The sequence below is a fragment of the Sciurus carolinensis genome, chromosome 17 (assembly GCF_902686445.1).
Source record: "Sciurus carolinensis chromosome 17, mSciCar1.2, whole genome shotgun sequence".
Lineage (NCBI taxonomy): Eukaryota > Metazoa > Chordata > Mammalia > Rodentia > Sciuridae > Sciurus > Sciurus carolinensis.
In genome coordinates, this window is record NC_062229.1 from 29,420,367 (window position 1) to 29,436,910 (window position 16,544).

General features: G+C 42.5%; 1 protein-coding gene across 1 annotated transcript; it reads right to left on the reverse strand.

Annotated features, from left to right (window-relative positions):
• Positions 1–13,725: 13,725 nt before the first annotated feature.
• Eif1b (eukaryotic translation initiation factor 1B) lies at positions 13,726–16,296 on the reverse strand. The gene is made up of 4 exons (XM_047531535.1): positions 16,034–16,296; positions 15,118–15,281; positions 14,566–14,667; positions 13,726–14,167 (listed from the first exon to the last, which is right to left on the reverse strand). The coding sequence occupies exons 1-4, from the start codon at positions 16,062–16,064 to the stop codon at positions 14,123–14,125; spliced, it is 342 nt and encodes a 113-aa protein (XP_047387491.1). The 5' UTR covers positions 16,065–16,296; the 3' UTR covers positions 13,726–14,122.
• Between the last annotated feature and the right edge of the window lie 248 nt (positions 16,297–16,544).

Here is a 16,544-nt window from a genome sequence, read left to right on the forward strand (position 1 = left end):
TTAACTTCTCCAATTGGAAGTCTCTTAGATGTCTAAAACTTGCCATGTTCAGAATGAAATTCTTTTTGTTACCTAATCTTGTCCTTCCATCCCAGTCTTCTCAGCCACCCAGTTTCTAGAGATTGAATCCTGGGAGTTAAATTTCCCTTGCCCCCATGGCCAATACGATAATGAGTTCTGTTAATTTTATCTCTAAAACATGCCTCATCCACCCACTTCTCTGCCTCTTTGCTACCATCATCCCCCCTAGACTAATGAAGTGGCCTTCAATCAGTCTCCCTACCTCCATTCTTGTCTCCCATACATTCCTTTTTTGTACAGCGGCACAATCAGCTTCTTACAATAAATCAAAGCATGCTGCTCTCTGCTTAGAGGAATAATTGCCTTCAAATGACATTCGTGCTTCTTGCAGTGCTCCGTGAGCACTTATCCACCTGTGCCCCTAACTTCACTCTTCTCAAGCCAACCTCTCTTCCCATATTGTGTGCTAAGCACACTGGCCAGTTGCTCTTCCCTGGGAGTGTTTTGTGTTTGCTGAGTCCTCTTTCCGAAGCTAGCCACCCCACATTCTTTGCTGGCTGAACTCCCTTCCAGTTCTTATTTAGTCATGTAGTCTTCTGTTGGTTGTTTCACAACATGTACAGTGTTATAAACAATAATGCAATGAGCATCTAAATGTCTTCAGTTTTGTCCCACTGTCTGATTCTCTCCTTGACTTAAATTCCCAGAAGTGAAATTTCTTGGGAGAAGGAAATTCTTAGGTTACATTTTGGTATGGTAATGATAACATGCCCTGTACAAAATCATAAAATATTCACGATCCTGTTGATGATTTTCCTCATGGTAGTCAACCTCCCAAAAGAAGAGGCAGAACCAGGCAAGGATTTGTGTGCACACGGTTTCCTCTGCTGAGGACCCCAAAGTCCTACTTCCTGCCTTCTGGGAGGGTACCTGCCCGTGCATGGAGGCCCAGAGGCCTGCCCTCATTCTCTTGAGTTAGGGCTCTGTCTGGTGACTGGTCCTCCCATCCTCTCTGTTCCATCTTTCACTGTAATGTTGAGATTGCCTTTTAGGCTTCCCTTGATCCCATCTTTATGACAGATAATAGAAAAACACTGCCATTTCAGACAGAGGGCATCTTTCTCTAGTTTCCAGAATAGAAGTGGGTTTTCATATTTTTATATCCAGTAGGCCAGTGTTCTGAGCCTGCCTGATGTCAAGAATCTTCTGAGCATGTGTCGAGCATGCAAGTCCCTGCCCTTCACAGACATTCTGGCTCAGGATCTGGGATATGATGGGTCTCCAGGGTTTGTGTTTCTTCCCAGTGCCCTGGATATTTTTTTTTTATTGTAAACAAATGGGATACATGTTATTTCTCTGTTTGTACATGGAGTCAAGGCAAACCATTTGTGTAATCATAAATTTTCATAGGGCAATGTTGTTTGATTCATTCTGTTATTTTTTCCTTCCCCCCCACCCCTCCCACCCCTCTTTTCCCTCTATACAGTCCTTCCTTCCTCCATTCTTACCACCCTACTTATCCCTAACCCTAAACCAAACCCTAACCCTAACCCTAACGCTAACCCCTCCCACCCCCCCATTATATGTCCTCATCTGCTTATCAGCGAGATCATTCGTCCTTTAGTTTTTTGAGATTGGCTTATCTCACTTAGCATGATATTCTCCAATTTCATCCATTTGCCTGCAAATGCCATAATTTTATCATTCTTCATTGCGGAGTAATATTCCATTGTATATATATGCCACAGTTTCTTTATCCATTCATCAACTGAAGGGCATCTAGGTTGGTTCCACAGTCTGGCTATGGTGAATTGAGCAGCAATGAACATTGATGTGGCTGTATCTCTGTAGTATGCTGACTTTAAGTCCTTTGGGTATAGGCCAAGGAGTGGGATAGTTGGGTCAAATGGTGGTTCCATTCCAAGCTTTCTGAGGAATCTCCATACTGCTGTCCTGGATAATTTTAATGATCGACAAATGTAGAAAATTATTCCACAGGTCATTTCCATGAGGTGGTCCTGGTGTTCTACTCCAGTGTTCCAGTCTCACTGTCATTCTACATACATTTGCTAAACATGTGCCCAATGTGCCCACGTGCCCAAGCACCTGCTATGGCAAGGCATTATATGCACATGCCATCTCATGATTATAGTAATTTTTATACTATGCACCATCTCCGGTGGTTACTGTTGAGGAAGGAGAGGTATGCAGCCGGCTTGATCAGGTCACATGCCTGGAAAGCGGTAGAACTTTAACTTGAGTCCAAGTTTTATGGTTCCAAGTACTGTGGCTTCTCTCAAGTGACCACTTTGGCTCCTATCCTTATACCACTGCATGGCCACAAACCCTTGCTTCTCCAAGTGCAGATCCTCACCATCAGTATCCTGACAAATCCTCACCATCAGTATCACCTGGAAGCTTATTCCACAAGCAGAACCTCAGGGCTGCTCCAGGTCTCCTGAGTGCAAATCTGCAGTTTAACAAAACCACCAGGTGAATTTCATTCACAATGAAGCTCAAGAAGCTCAGCAGGCTGTGGAAGAATCTGAGTACAGGCTGGGGGCAGGGGTATGGGAGAATACGGGTGTGCTTGTGCACAGCGGGTATGTGCACCTTGGAAAGGTCTAATAGTTCAAAGGCACAGTGTCTTCCCTCAGATACCATCACTCCTGTTTTTCTGTAGTGGAAAATTGTCCCCAGAGAAGGACTTCAACCATTTTAACTCTAAAGTGAGTTTGGGAGGACGGAGCATTTGCAATCCAAAAGAAGTCAACCAAGTGACTACACCAAGGAAAGAGTCTCCAGGGAGTGACTGAGCAGCTCTCTCAAACAGGGATACAGGGAAGCCGAGGCTGCTTCCTTCCTCATGAGGGCTCTGGATCTCTGGAATGAGAGGTCCTCTGAGGATGTGTTGCTGGATTCATATGCACCTTTTAAGGCAAAAGTTTTATTTATTTACTTTTTCTTGAGTGCTTAGTTACAAATTTAGCGTCTCCTCTCAATTCTGATTTCTGTAAAACACTCAAATGCAAGCAGATGACTGTCAAATTTAAGGATTGGTCTTAAGTGGGTCAATATCATCATCTACTGGTCATCTGTAGGTACTGCAGCTACCATTTTTTAATTCAAAGTACAAAATACATCTATGGATTTGTGGTTAAATAAGGTAAAGATATTCCTGACACTCTGATAAATAGAAACACCAAAGAGAATGAGAAAGTGCAAGTGCATGCAATGGTATCCTCAGGGAAGTCGGTCAATACCTGATATCTCCAAATACAATATTTGAATTGATTTTTTTTTTTTTTTTTTTTTTTTTTACAAGCAGTGAAAATGGACCAGGTTGGGGAGTCTGCTGAGAACAGTGCATATTTCTGATGATTCTGTGGTAGGTAAATCACAGAGTTCCCCAAGGAGTGGAGAACATCTTATTGAATGGACATTAACACAATAGTACTAAGTGAGTGATAATAAAAATGCTAGATATCAAAACCTGTGGGCTGCCCCAGGGAAATTGACATTCTTAAATGCTTGCAAGGGGAAAGAAGTTAAAAGTTAGTGAGTTAAGCATCGAACTTGAGAAGTTACAAATAGAACAAAGAAAGTGGAAGAAAGAAGATTAATAGCTAAAAGGGAAGAAGATAGTGAAAGAGAAAATAAGAATATATTTGGATTAAGGAAGTCAAAGATGTTTGTTTGTTTTAAAGACTAAAATCTGATAAGCCTCAGACAATTCTGATCAAGCAAAGAAAAGGAAAGAGAGAGAGAGAAAGAGAGAGAGAGAGAGGGAGAGAGAGAGAGAGAGAGAGAGAGAGAGAGAGAGAGAGAGAAAGAGAGCAAATAAGAATAAGAGCCCAAACTAGTAAGCTACAGAGATGAAGCAGCTCAAGATCATAGCTCACCCTGTCCAAAGGTGACAGTAGACCAGGGGCCACTCTGCCCTGCCACACACCTCATGTATTTATTTCATCCTAAGAGTCCCTGTTTGAAAAGAGACAATTGATATCCCATGTTAGATCTTACATTTCCACATTTTCACATCCTTTATCTCTTTGATCTTCATAAAGTTAACTTAGCCAAAGTTTCTTCTTTGATAATAATCAAAGCTAACATTAAATGCTTGTTATTGCCGAGCATCATGCATAGTAATCCCTACAGAGACTTGATGTACAGTGAGGCCCTGAGGTTGTCACCATCATCTTGGTGTTATAGAAAAGGAAACTGAGGATTGGAAGACAAATGACCTGCTTAACCTAGCAGCACCAGGGTTTTGACTGAGTACTCAAGCTTTGGTGCCTCTCCTGGTCACTAAGGACCTGAGTTGCTTCTGTGGATCCAGAGTCCCAGTGCACATCCCTGTTCAATTTGGAAAGGGAGGAAAAAATAACCTTCTGGAGGTGTCTGTCTGGCACAGGCAGTGTTGACATCCCAAGGACTTTTTGTCAAGAGGCCTAACTTCTGTCCTGGCTGTACTGCCCCTCTGTGACTTGCTAGGTGGCCAGCCAGTTTAAAACATTTTTCCCATTCTCAAATAGTTGGATAAAAAAACTGAAGAATAGAATTTTGTGACATGTGAAAGTTATGTGAAATTGCAATTTCTCTGTCCAAAATGAAGTTTTATTGAAACATAGCCATCTGTAATCGTGTCCTATAGTCTGGCAGTTTTCCCGTTTCCATGGAAGAGTTGCATAGTTGCGACAGTGACCATATATGTACATATATATAGCCTGAGAGCCTTAAATATCCACTATTAAGAGATACAAAGAAAAAAAGAGACACAGAAAAAGTTTGCATCAAATTATCATTATAGAACTTAGATTTAGAGACCTTGTTTTTAGCAAGAAAAACAAGCAAAAACTTTTGCAAAATAAACATTATGTTTATATATTTCAAAGATTTTAAAGATATTTTAAGGTTGATATATTTCCCCTCAGCAGCAGAGGAAAACCCAGTCATTGTGAGATTCTGCAAACAGCTCAGTGGGTCTCACCCTGGAATGGCTCAGCTCCCAGGCATTCTGGGAGGAGGACTCTGAAGTTCCAGCCCGTGATTTCAGGAGCCCAGAGTGGTGACAGAAGTGAGTCGTGGGGAGCTTAGAATATTAACATAAAGATGCTATTGGGATGCTGTGACTTGGGAAGATGGCTATGGTTACTCCTTTTCAAGGTGCTCTACAAGTTCCTGAGAGAGACCTGTGTACAGGTGAGAGTTTCTTCACATGTGGGAGGCCAGGTGATACTTCATAATGAGCTGAAATGGAAGGGACATAGACCAGCCAAGACAATCTTGAAAAAGATCAAAGTTGGAGAGTTCGCACTTCCTAATTGAGACTGTGTGGTTTGGGCTTGAGGATAGATATACAGACCAAGGGAATCAAATCCAGAGTCCCCAAACTATCTCTTATTTATGGCCAATTGATTTTCAACAAGGATGCCAAGATAATTCAATGGGGGAAAAATGTTTTTTCAACAAATGGTGCTGGGACAACTGGTTATCTACAAGGATGCATTTGGATTTCTGCCTTACACCAATACACAAAGGTTAGCTAAAAAGAGACCAAAGACTTCAGTGAAAGATCCCAAACTATACCCTGTAAACATATGAATGAGGTATGACTGCTAATGAGTATGAGGTTCTTTTTTGGGGTGATGCAAATATTCCATAATCTACTGTGGTGAGGGTTGTACAACTTTGTGAATATACTAAAATTCCACTGAACAGTATACTTGGCTGAATTTTATGGCATATGAATTATAACTGAATAAAACAGTTTAAAGGCATTGAGTTGGAGCCTGGATGGACCTGAGTCTCAGGGCTCATGATCAGCCTGCCATGTCTTTCAAGGCTTGGGGATGGGCATGAGAGGTGGACTGAAAGAAGCTCCTTCAGGGTAGCAATTTGCCAGGATGTTTCCTTTCTGAGCCTGTCTGACAAGCAATTCTCCAAACCACCCAAACTAGTATCTGCCTGTGCAGGAATAAGCCTGCAATGCCTCTGATTTGCATCTGGAGCCCAAGTTGCCAGACCCTGCTTGAAGCTGCAAAAGATGACAACTCCTTAGTGTGATAGTGAAAAGTCTTTTAAAGAAAGTCGTCCCTTCTGCAAGTCTTTTGTCCCCACATCCCCCCATACTCTGTGTTGTGCACTTGGGGTACTAAGGCAGGGACCTAGTCACATTCACTGCATGGCCCCAGCTTTTGGTTCACTGCTTGGCACAGAGAGTATAGCAAGTCCTGATTGCTGCTGCAGCTGGGTTGGAAAAATCCAAACCTCTTAGCCTGGCGGTTCCAGGCCTCTCTCCTAATAGAACCTTCCCTCTTTTCCATCCTGCCAGCCTGAAGGGCTCACCCTTTCAGGATAGCATTGCAGACTTCTTTTGAACCCCTCCAGCTCTGCATTCCCGGGCAGTCTGCCTGCCCCCTCACGGGGAGTGCTCCTGGCAGGCATACCTGGCCAAGGTGATGCCCGCTTTGGCCCTTCTTGGCCATTGCTCTCCAAGCTTGCTCTTCCAGACTCAATCAATGAGAATTAGAAGGAAAGCAGGGAAGGGGACAGTGACCAACTTTCTACTAACACTGAGGGGACATTTATTATAAGCCAGGCAATCTGTGAAGCACTTTACATGAGGATCTTTAAATCTCACAACCACATTGGGAAAGAGGGGACATATGTATCCACATAATCCTCTGAGTGGTTCAGTGACTTGTGCAAGTTCTCATAGTTTTGAGGGACACCTGGAATTCATGCCTGGGTTTTCCTGGCTGTAAGGTTTGGCTTCCCCAGACTGTAACAGAACTCCTTGAATCTGCACCGGAAACAACCCAAGTCTTCACGCTGGGAGGAGGCTCATGTGAGGTCCTGTACACCACTGTGACAATTAATATTAAGAGCAATGGGAAGCTGTTGGAGGAGTCTGTGCAGAAGCTGAAGTCATATCATTTGGATCTTATAAAGAATCCCCAGGCTTCCGTGTGGTCGGTGAGTGCAAGATCACAGAGGGCTACTGCAGTAGTTAGGGAAAGGCAAGGTGATTTGAGAGGGTGAATCAGAAGATGGGGGTGGAGAAAAATGGATATGAGATATATTTTCCAAGTAGAAACAATCAGACTTTGTTAAATTGGATAGGGGAAAGGGTAGTAAATTTAAAGAGGATGGAAGTTTAGGCTTAAGTCATTGATGTGGATGGTGGTGCAATCTACTTAGAAGAGACAGATTGGAAGAAATTGGAGGTGAAGGATGGAGTTAATATTTTCACTTAAGTCATGTTAATTTTGAGATTCCTCTAACTTATCCAAATGAATGTCAAGTAGGTTGTTAGTGCAGGCACCATGAGATCAGAGAAGTATTTTTTGTTGTTGTTGTTGTTCCTTCTATTTGAAAGACGGGAGGTACTAGAAAATGTTTCTATCATGAAAATGATCCAGCACAGAGGAAGAAATTGATGATTCAGAAGAAAGTAATTCATGGTAAAGTTGGGGGGATGGTACTCAGGGTTTGTTTTGATGGGGGCAAGTACATGTCATCCTTTGTAAACAAGAAAGACGACAAAGTACACAGTATGGCCTCAATTACATTAGATCTGGAAGTGGAAAAACGAGGAAGTTCAACTCTCTCAATTATGGACCAGGTGCAGTGGTACATGCCTATAATTCCAGATACTTGGGATGCTGAGGCAGGAGGATTCAATTTCAAGACCAACCTTGGCAAAACTATAAAGGAATGGGGACGAAGCTCAGTGGTAAAGCATCCTGAGTTTAATCCCCAGTACAAAACACAAAAACAAAAACCTCAATCATGCAGTGATGGCTGACACCCAGCGTCCACCTTGAACAGTTGGAGGATGGGGGTGAAGGGGACGAAGGAAAATCATATTTTTTATCAAACTATATCCAGCTGATCTGTACAAGTGTAGTCAGATGGTTGGGTTGAACAAAAGGTTGGGGTGATCACAGGGGAATACAAAGGATGGAGAAAGGATCAAGGGAGGTGAGGATATTTGCAAGGGTGTAATTGTGATGGCAAAACAGTGAATCTATTCTGGCTCATAAATGTCTGTGAATGCAGGACTTTCAGAGCAGGACTTAGGATATAAATGCTGAAAAGAAATTAACTATTTTTATTATTAATGCAAAAGAAGTGAAAAACAAGGGGTAATTCTTGGTGAAAATAATATTCTCAACATCTCTCAGGAGATTTCCTAACCAGTGGTGCTACCATTGACTCAAGCAGAATCAAATACCTAACATACCATTTATAGATTACTACTGGGCTCTCATTAGCCCTCCCTTATTTGTGCAGGTGAGCTCTGCCAGTAGTTTTCAAGTGACTATATTATTAACAATCAGTTTTCAAAATGAATCCTGTTCTGAGTTCATTAATGGAAGGGCATTATGTTGGGTCCTTAGAGTTTGGGGGAATCCAGCCACCACTTTTCTCAGTCTTTACCTTCAGATGACCTTCTAAGTGGGTGTTCCTCTGGTGGCCAAAAGTTATGTTAATGTGTGCATTGGCTTAAGACAGAGGTTTAAATCGAGAGCACTATACATTCAGCTTGTGTGTGCAAAAACTCCAGGTTGTGTTCCTCAACAAGTGATGAGTTAGAAATCTTGTTTTCTAGTTTAACCACCTATTTCTTAGAGGTCATAAACAGAAAACGTTATTTACATTAAAATTAAATTCCTTCAAACAACATCTTAGTAGATTATAGGTGAGGTGACTATTATACCTTCAGGGCAAGACTATGAAAACATTATCATCTCTCTCAGGTAAAAGCAAATCATAATTGATTTTTGTGGATTACAATAATCAGGATTGGCTAGGTCAATTTCTGGATAACTTTTCAGGATAACCTGTCACCTGGTGCTTTAATGATGACTAAATTAAACCTTCACAATTTATGTAAGTGCCAGGAGCCATCATCTTTTAAGTGGCCACAAGAGGGTGGTGGAGGACCACATACTTGCCCTAATTGGACCCTCCTTTAATTTTTAATTTTTATTTTTTATTAGTGCACTATAATTATACATAACATCAGGGTTCATTTTGACACTCATGTATGTAATGTAATTTGTTCCATTTCCCCATTCCCTCCTCTCCTTCCTCCTCCATCCTCTTCCTTTATTCTATGGGTCTTTCATTATTTTTTAATTGGTGCATTATAAATATACATTAAAGTGGCTTTCACTGTGATAAATTTCATACATGCACATAGCGCGGTTTGGTCAATTTCATTGTGGTGTTCCTTGCCTTTCCCATTCCTCCTCCGCGCCCACCCCCCAATTCCTCTTCCTTTAGTCAATGGTTCTCCCTTCTACTTTCATGGGATCAACCCCCCTTTTTAAAAATTCCTTATTTATCTCCAGCTTCCACGTATAAGAAAAAATAGTCAACCCTTGACCTTCTGAATCTGGCTTATTTCACTTAGCACAATGTTCCAGTTACATCCATTTACCAGCAAATGACAAAATTTCATTCCTTTTTAGGACTAAGTAAAACTCCCTTGTGTATATATATCACATTTTCTTTATACACTTATCTGTTGACAGGCACTTGGGCTGGTTACATAAATTGACTGTTGTGGATTGTGCTGCTATAAACAGTGGTATGCATGTATCACTATAGTATACTGATTTTAGTTCCTTTGGATAGATACCAAGGAGTGGGATAGTTGGGTCATATGGTGGTTCTATTTCTAGTCTTTTAAGAAATCTCCATACTGCTTTCCAAAGTGGTTGTACTAATTTGCAGTCCCACCAACAATGTACAAGTGTACTTTTCTCCTAATATACTCATCAGCATTTATTATTTGTATTCTTAATGATCATCAATTTCTTCTTTGAGAGATTTAATCATTCATGTACCCTACATTTCATTTCAACTCTTTATCAAGTAGATAGCTAGTGATTCCCACTCAGTGTGCCCAATCACTCATATACTATTCTTCCTGATGCTAGTAGTTTAATCTGAATATCAAGTTAAAGTTTCCAGAATTTTTAATAAGTCAATAACACTAATAGACTCAGGGTAGACTCTTGTGATCAGGAAGTGCATGGGTATTTTTCAAGGAATTACCTTTCTCCAAATCCTTCTTTAGCAATGTCTTTTCCAGAATTTGGCATAGTTGATGTGGAATCAAGTGCTAATTCTGTCTCCACTTCCTAAACTGCATGCTGTGCATGCTGTTTCTTGTCCAGTGGGCTCAGGAAAGTAGGTCTGGGGTCTTGATAAGCATGGGTATAGGACAACTTGGGGGTTCGAGCTACCCTCCTTCTAGATCATACTCTGGAGGCCCTTCCAAACTCTGGGTTAAACAGAGAGCAGCAGCTGAAGCCCTGCAGGGAGCCTGAGATCACTTAGGTTCCCCCTAGAGGATTTTGCCTTTGAATTTTAGATTTGGCTTTGAACTTTAGTCATCTTTTATGCCTTGAATCAATGGTACCTAGATCTATAGAATTGCTTTGTGCATGAAATCTGTAGGCTGTTCACCAAGATTCAGCATCACACTATCCATTTGTAGGGAGCAGAGCTATATAGACCCTATTATTCCCCATGGTAGGTTCCAATCAGGTTGACAATCGAACAAGTAAACCACTGACCCACAATGGCATTCTCACAAACCAATGCTAGGTTTCAATTGCCATTTTCAATTCTTCATTTAGGTCAGAATCCTCACAGGCTGCATGTCATCTTCCATAATGCTCGGTTCCAGAACATTCAAGGACATTTGGCATTCCCTCCTCCTCTTGGCACCAATTCCTCTCTGCAATGTTTTTCCAGGAGGGAGGAAATCCAATCGTTCCTCTGATTTGTTAGTTTTCTCCCATGCTTCCATTATCCTGATAAAAAGGACATTAAGTGGCTGCTTGGTCACATGAAAGAAGTTGTCACTGCTGAAGCCTCCTTAATATTAATTTTACTTCTTTTAATCCTAGCTGATTCACTGGGCCAGTTGACCCCAGACGAACACAATGCCACTGGGCTGGCTACCTTCTGCTTTCAAGTGATCACAGTCTGCCACAAATGAGGCTCTCTTGGTTTTAGAGCAGTTTCCATCGCTCCTTTCCCTCCTACATGGACCTCTGGCATGGTAACAAAATCCTCAAAGGCTCAATGAACAGGTGTCTGGGGGCGAGTTAATGAGGTTGACTTTTCCTTCCGCTGGAACCCAGCTGGTGGCACACAGGTGGCACACAGAAGCCTGCATTACCACTCTGTATTACTCAAGTTATTTTGGTTAACAGCCATCATGTCTGGGACTAGAACTGTTCCTTCCATGTGATCAGCACATGGAAGCTCATCTGAGTTTCAAGATGAGGGGATCCCTTCCCCTCCCACCCCAGCACCCTTTTTAGGATGGTTGAGAGAACAGCTCCTGCTACTGGAATCCCTAAGCAGGCAGAACAGGTTTCTTCCCCAGGGTTTCCTCTGCCCAGGAAGGTCAAGACTAAAGGAAAGGAATGTCTTTTTTTTTTAAAAAACAAAAAACAAATAACAAAAAAACTCCTGACTGTGCCTTAACCAAAGTTCTCAATTTCCTAATGGTTTTGCCAAGATCTCTGCCAATTCTAAAAGTCCAGGAACAAATTTACTTGTCCTCTACTTGATTTTTCCATCTTGTACCCTGAAGCAGAAACCACTAAAGAAATTACAGATCAAAATCTTCCACGTGGGGAGGACAAGGAAAACCTAGTTTGGCCACAATTATTTTTGATGTACCTGTAAGGCATTATCTTCCCTCAGTTACACAATACTACCTAGTCTCTTCTGATGCCAAGAGCAGTTAGTCTTGATCCCTGGCTCTCAGAGGCTCTTGGTCAGTTTTTTCCTCTGAGGGTGATGATTCCAAGTTCATCCCTTGACTAGTTTCAGTAACACTGCAGATATGATGCACTCTATCACCTCCTCAAAGATAAGGGAGAAGGATCTGAATTGCCTACAGGTGAACAGTCAAGTGTTTGGGGCTCATAACAGATGTGCACTCTTCACAAAATCCAGTGAGAGAAGTTTTGCTCTAGGTTTTTGATACTATTCACTGGGAGCAACCTGCAACAGTGATTATGAAGAGCTCATCTGTGAGTTTCAGGATGAGGGTTCTCACCACCCCTCTCAATCCATCTATGAAATCTCTCTCATCTCTTTAACTGAAGAAAATTCTTAGTTGGGTATAGTGACACATGCCTGTAATCCTAGACACTGAGAAGGCTGAGGCAGGTTCAAAGCCAGCCTGGGCACCTTGGTATCATACCAAAAGAATAATAATTCTTCTTCTCCAGGAACTAGCTCACCTATTAGCAAATTTACTTACTTAGGTAATAACTTAAAGTGAGTATTAAATGTTTATGCTTTTCCATTTCCATGAGGTCAGAGAAATCTTTTACTCTAGGTTGTGCCTCAACTAAAGTTCTACTTCCTCTATTATGCCTCATCAAAGTACCATTCCCATAGCATCCCTGAACTAGAGGTAGAATCACTATACAACACTAGATGTAGAAAAGTGGAGGCTTCTTAATAAGCTGGAAAATTTTTTCAAACCTCTCATCTTGGTCAAATTATATTGATGTTTACCAGAAGTGAACTTACTAATTTTGGCACCACATTCTGATGCACTGACCTCTTACTAGTGCCAGTCTTTTTTTGGAGGTAGGATAGAGGGAGAAAGTAAAAAAAAAAAACAAAAAAAAAAAACATAATCCTTAGTGCCTTTAGGCACACTTTGTGGGGGCTGTTTCCTCAAAAGTAGCCAGGTGCAATGGCTCACACCTATAATCCCAGTGGCTAGGAAGGCTGAGGCAGGTTCAAAGCCAGCCTGAGCAACTTATTGAGGTTCTAAGCAACTTAGCAAGACCCTGTCTGCCAAAAAAAAAAAATAAAGTGTGGGGATGTGGCTCAGTGGTTAAATGCCCCTGGGTACCAAAAAAAAAAGGGGGGGGGAAAGATACAAACTTTTCTGGTACCATCGAAATCCCATTATATTAAAAAGTTTCATACTTACGGATGCATTTCTTTGCCATGGCTAAATGTTTTAGTGGCATAGCTTGTACAAATGAGCATATAACTACTGCTCACTAGAAAGCAGAAGACTGGAACCTGTGATAATAGACTGCAGAAATCTCATAATTAAGTACTGTAATTTATTTCTTATACCACCACCACGCCTGGGGCAGTGTCATTTGTGGCTCTTGCTTCTATTTAGCCAAACATGGCTTTTCTGGTGAAAGCCCTGAGCTGGCACCCCAACCCTGTCATGTTCTAGTGCTCTGGGTAAGTTGACCTGAAACCCAATGTCTTTCTTTTACCTGGAAGAGTGATACCACCACCTACACTTGCAGGGCAGGGGCAGGGTGACTAATGTATTTTAGGTCATAAGCCTATTATAATATCTGGCACTTAGGGAAAAGATTTATGTTGGCAGCCCATTTGACAGAATTGATAAAAAATACATAAAAGAACTCTTATCTGTTAATACTTAAACTTTATACTCTTACACTACATTCTGATAAATTCCATGACAACTTTCAGTTGACTTGCAAGGAGTGGTGCTGAGTTTATAATCCTGCTTGTATTCTTATTTTTTAATCAGTAAATGAAAACTACAAGTAACGTACACCATAAGTTCTCTAGTTCTGAGTGTAACAGCAGCTAGAGCTAATCAGCGATATTTGCAGAAACTCACTCCAATTTCAAAAGACAAAACATATGTCTATCTTACTTGCTTAGACTTGGGAGTATAACTGCTTATAAAAGAATTCATAGATTTTTCTTTATTGTTAAGCTGCAACATACATGGTTTATTACAACAAAAAACATTTAATCAAGTGAAAATAAACTGAACAATCAACAAATAAACACTCAAAACAAAATATTTTCCATTGGAAACATGTTAAGATGAATACGGGGCTTCGTTACCATCTTACTGCAATTTTTTTATGTGTTACTAGCCTACATACCCCATGTTTTCTGTAATCATGCAGATGTGAATGGAAGTTTGAATGATTAAATACATGAAAAGTCCATTTACTGCAGAGAATCATTTCACAAGGCAGCCACACTGGTTTTAGAGAACAAAATCATTCAAGAAATTCTCCACGTATTTAGGTTCATTTTAGAATCCATGAACCTTAAGCTGCTCCTCCTTGACAATGCCAACCTGTAAAATAAAATTTAATTTAGAAGACTCACTCTCAGGTACACATAAATTAATCTTTAAGAAAACACCAAGCAGCCATCGAAAAGAACCAGCTAACCGTTATTGCAACACTTATCTGTGGCATGCACTGTTAACAGCCAACAATTCAACACATATTTGCATACCCTCATGCACGCCAGAAAACACCACTTACAAACAGGAACGATCAGGTCACTATAATAATGTAATAAACTGAATAAATGTCTTATTGTTATCAAAATAAATACCCAGTCTATATTTCACCTGATTACCTATTATTTTATTTGTGGGATTTTTACCAAGAGGAAATAATTCAGGTTGCTTTTAAATAAAATTTTAGAAGCAATCTCAGGTTATATATGAAGCACCCAATCACTCACCTCCAAGAGAAACTGGCAAATGTTTTTTCTTTGGTCACCTTGAAGTTGAATAACCTCGCCGTATTCAGGATGTTCAATCACAGTACCATTACAGGCAAATTTCTAGAGTGCATAAATGTACAACAGTATTTAGTTAAGTACAGTGAGGTTTTACTTCCCCATAAAAATAAAAAACACTATTTTAGTAGGCTTGATTGTAATTAGGAAATAGATTGTCTCCTATAATCCCCAACAAACGCTCAACAATTAATTTGTTAATGAATCAGGTCACATGAAAGAAATGATTTCAAATGGAACATTAATATCTAAATACATTTTATTTTCTTTGAAAATCACATATGTCTCATTTTAAGATGGAAGAGGAACTGGGAGAATAACCAAATTTCTGGACGTTAATTACAAAAATAGAAAGAAAGAAAGAAACACCAGCTTTTTTGGGTCTCACCATTTTCATCCATGCTGATATATTCAAGAGAAGGTGTGAACCACAATCCAACTCAGAGGTGTACACCAATAATTCTATTTTAATCCTTTCTTCCTTAACACTCTTACCTTTTTGAAAGCTTTCACAAGTTTCTTTTTGTCATAATCATCTGCAATGCCCTGAACTGTAGTCAGTGTCTTCCTGCCGTTCCGTTGCTGGATTCTTATATGAATGTAATCCTCAGTCCCTGCCGGGAGTAAGTCGTCACCCTTAGTTGCATCAGCAAAGGGGTCTGCAAAGGAATACAAAATCCAAAGCTGAAAAACATGTGTTAGGAAGCACTCTCTGCAAACAGAGTACAACACCAATTCAGACAGTTAGCAACGAAGATTCCAGAGCTTTTGCTTTATTTTGCCGGTGGGGTCGGGGTTGTCAGTGAGCTATGAAGATTTCCAAGGCACACTCATAAAAAGGAAAAAAATCTAAACGGGTCTGCCCGCGGATATTCGAACTAAAGACCGTTGTTACAGACCCACCACATGATCTTTGAAGATGGTCCTCGGATGAGTCGACAAGCGATGAACACAACCTTAATTTTGTAGCCACTATAAAAATGTGCGTCATCTCCATCACATTCTGATGACAACAGAAACATTCAAATACACCCACCCCATCCTTCAACCATAACTGTGCCGTGCAAAAAATTAAAATAAGAAACGCCACACATTTAACAAAACAGACGTCCCTTTTACCATTCGCGACGCGGCCAGGGGGCCCGGGCCACTTCCCCGACCCGTCCCAGGCCTGTGCCCGCAGTCTCTGCTCCACGCCCCAGGGCTGCGCCGATCCGGCCGGGCCCGGCGCCGTCCGGCGGGTCCAGGGCCCTCGGGGCGGGCGGAACCGGGCCGAGCCACGCCTGGCGGAGCGGGGTCCGCAGCCGGCCGGCGCCGTCCCCGGGGAGGGGTCGCCGGGGCCCCGTCGCCATCTTCCGGGCGCCGAGACAAAGCCCCGAGGGCCGCGGGCCGGGCGGGCGGTGGACCTTACCGAAAGATTGGAGGTTCTGGATAGTGGACATGCGATACTAGTGTGAGGCCGGTGAGGGGATAAAATTGCTGCGGGGCCCGCCCGGATCGCCGTGTCAGGAGGCTGCAGTGGCGAGAAGACCGAGAGAATTGAGGCAGCGCGGCGCCGGGCTGGCTTCGGCTGGGGCGGCGGCGGCGGCGGCCGGGAGGAGCAGGAAGCGGCGGCGGCGGCGGCGGCGGCGGCGGACGCGAGGACGCGAGCGGGGAGGCGGCGCTGCGGTTCTCGCACAAAATGGCCGACGCGGGCTATTTAGCGGCGCGCGCCGCCACGTGACGCGGCCCGAGCGGGCGCAGCCCGAGCCGCGGGCGGGCGGGCGCGGCGTCGCCGTCAGTCACCCCGCAGGCCCGGTAGCTGGGCTGGGTCCGCGGTGCAGGAGCGCAGCCAGCCCCAGAGCCCCGGCCCGGGCTCCCGGCCCTGGCCGCGCAGACCCCGCTGCAGCGCGCCCCGCGCTACCCGCTGGGCTCCCGCCGCG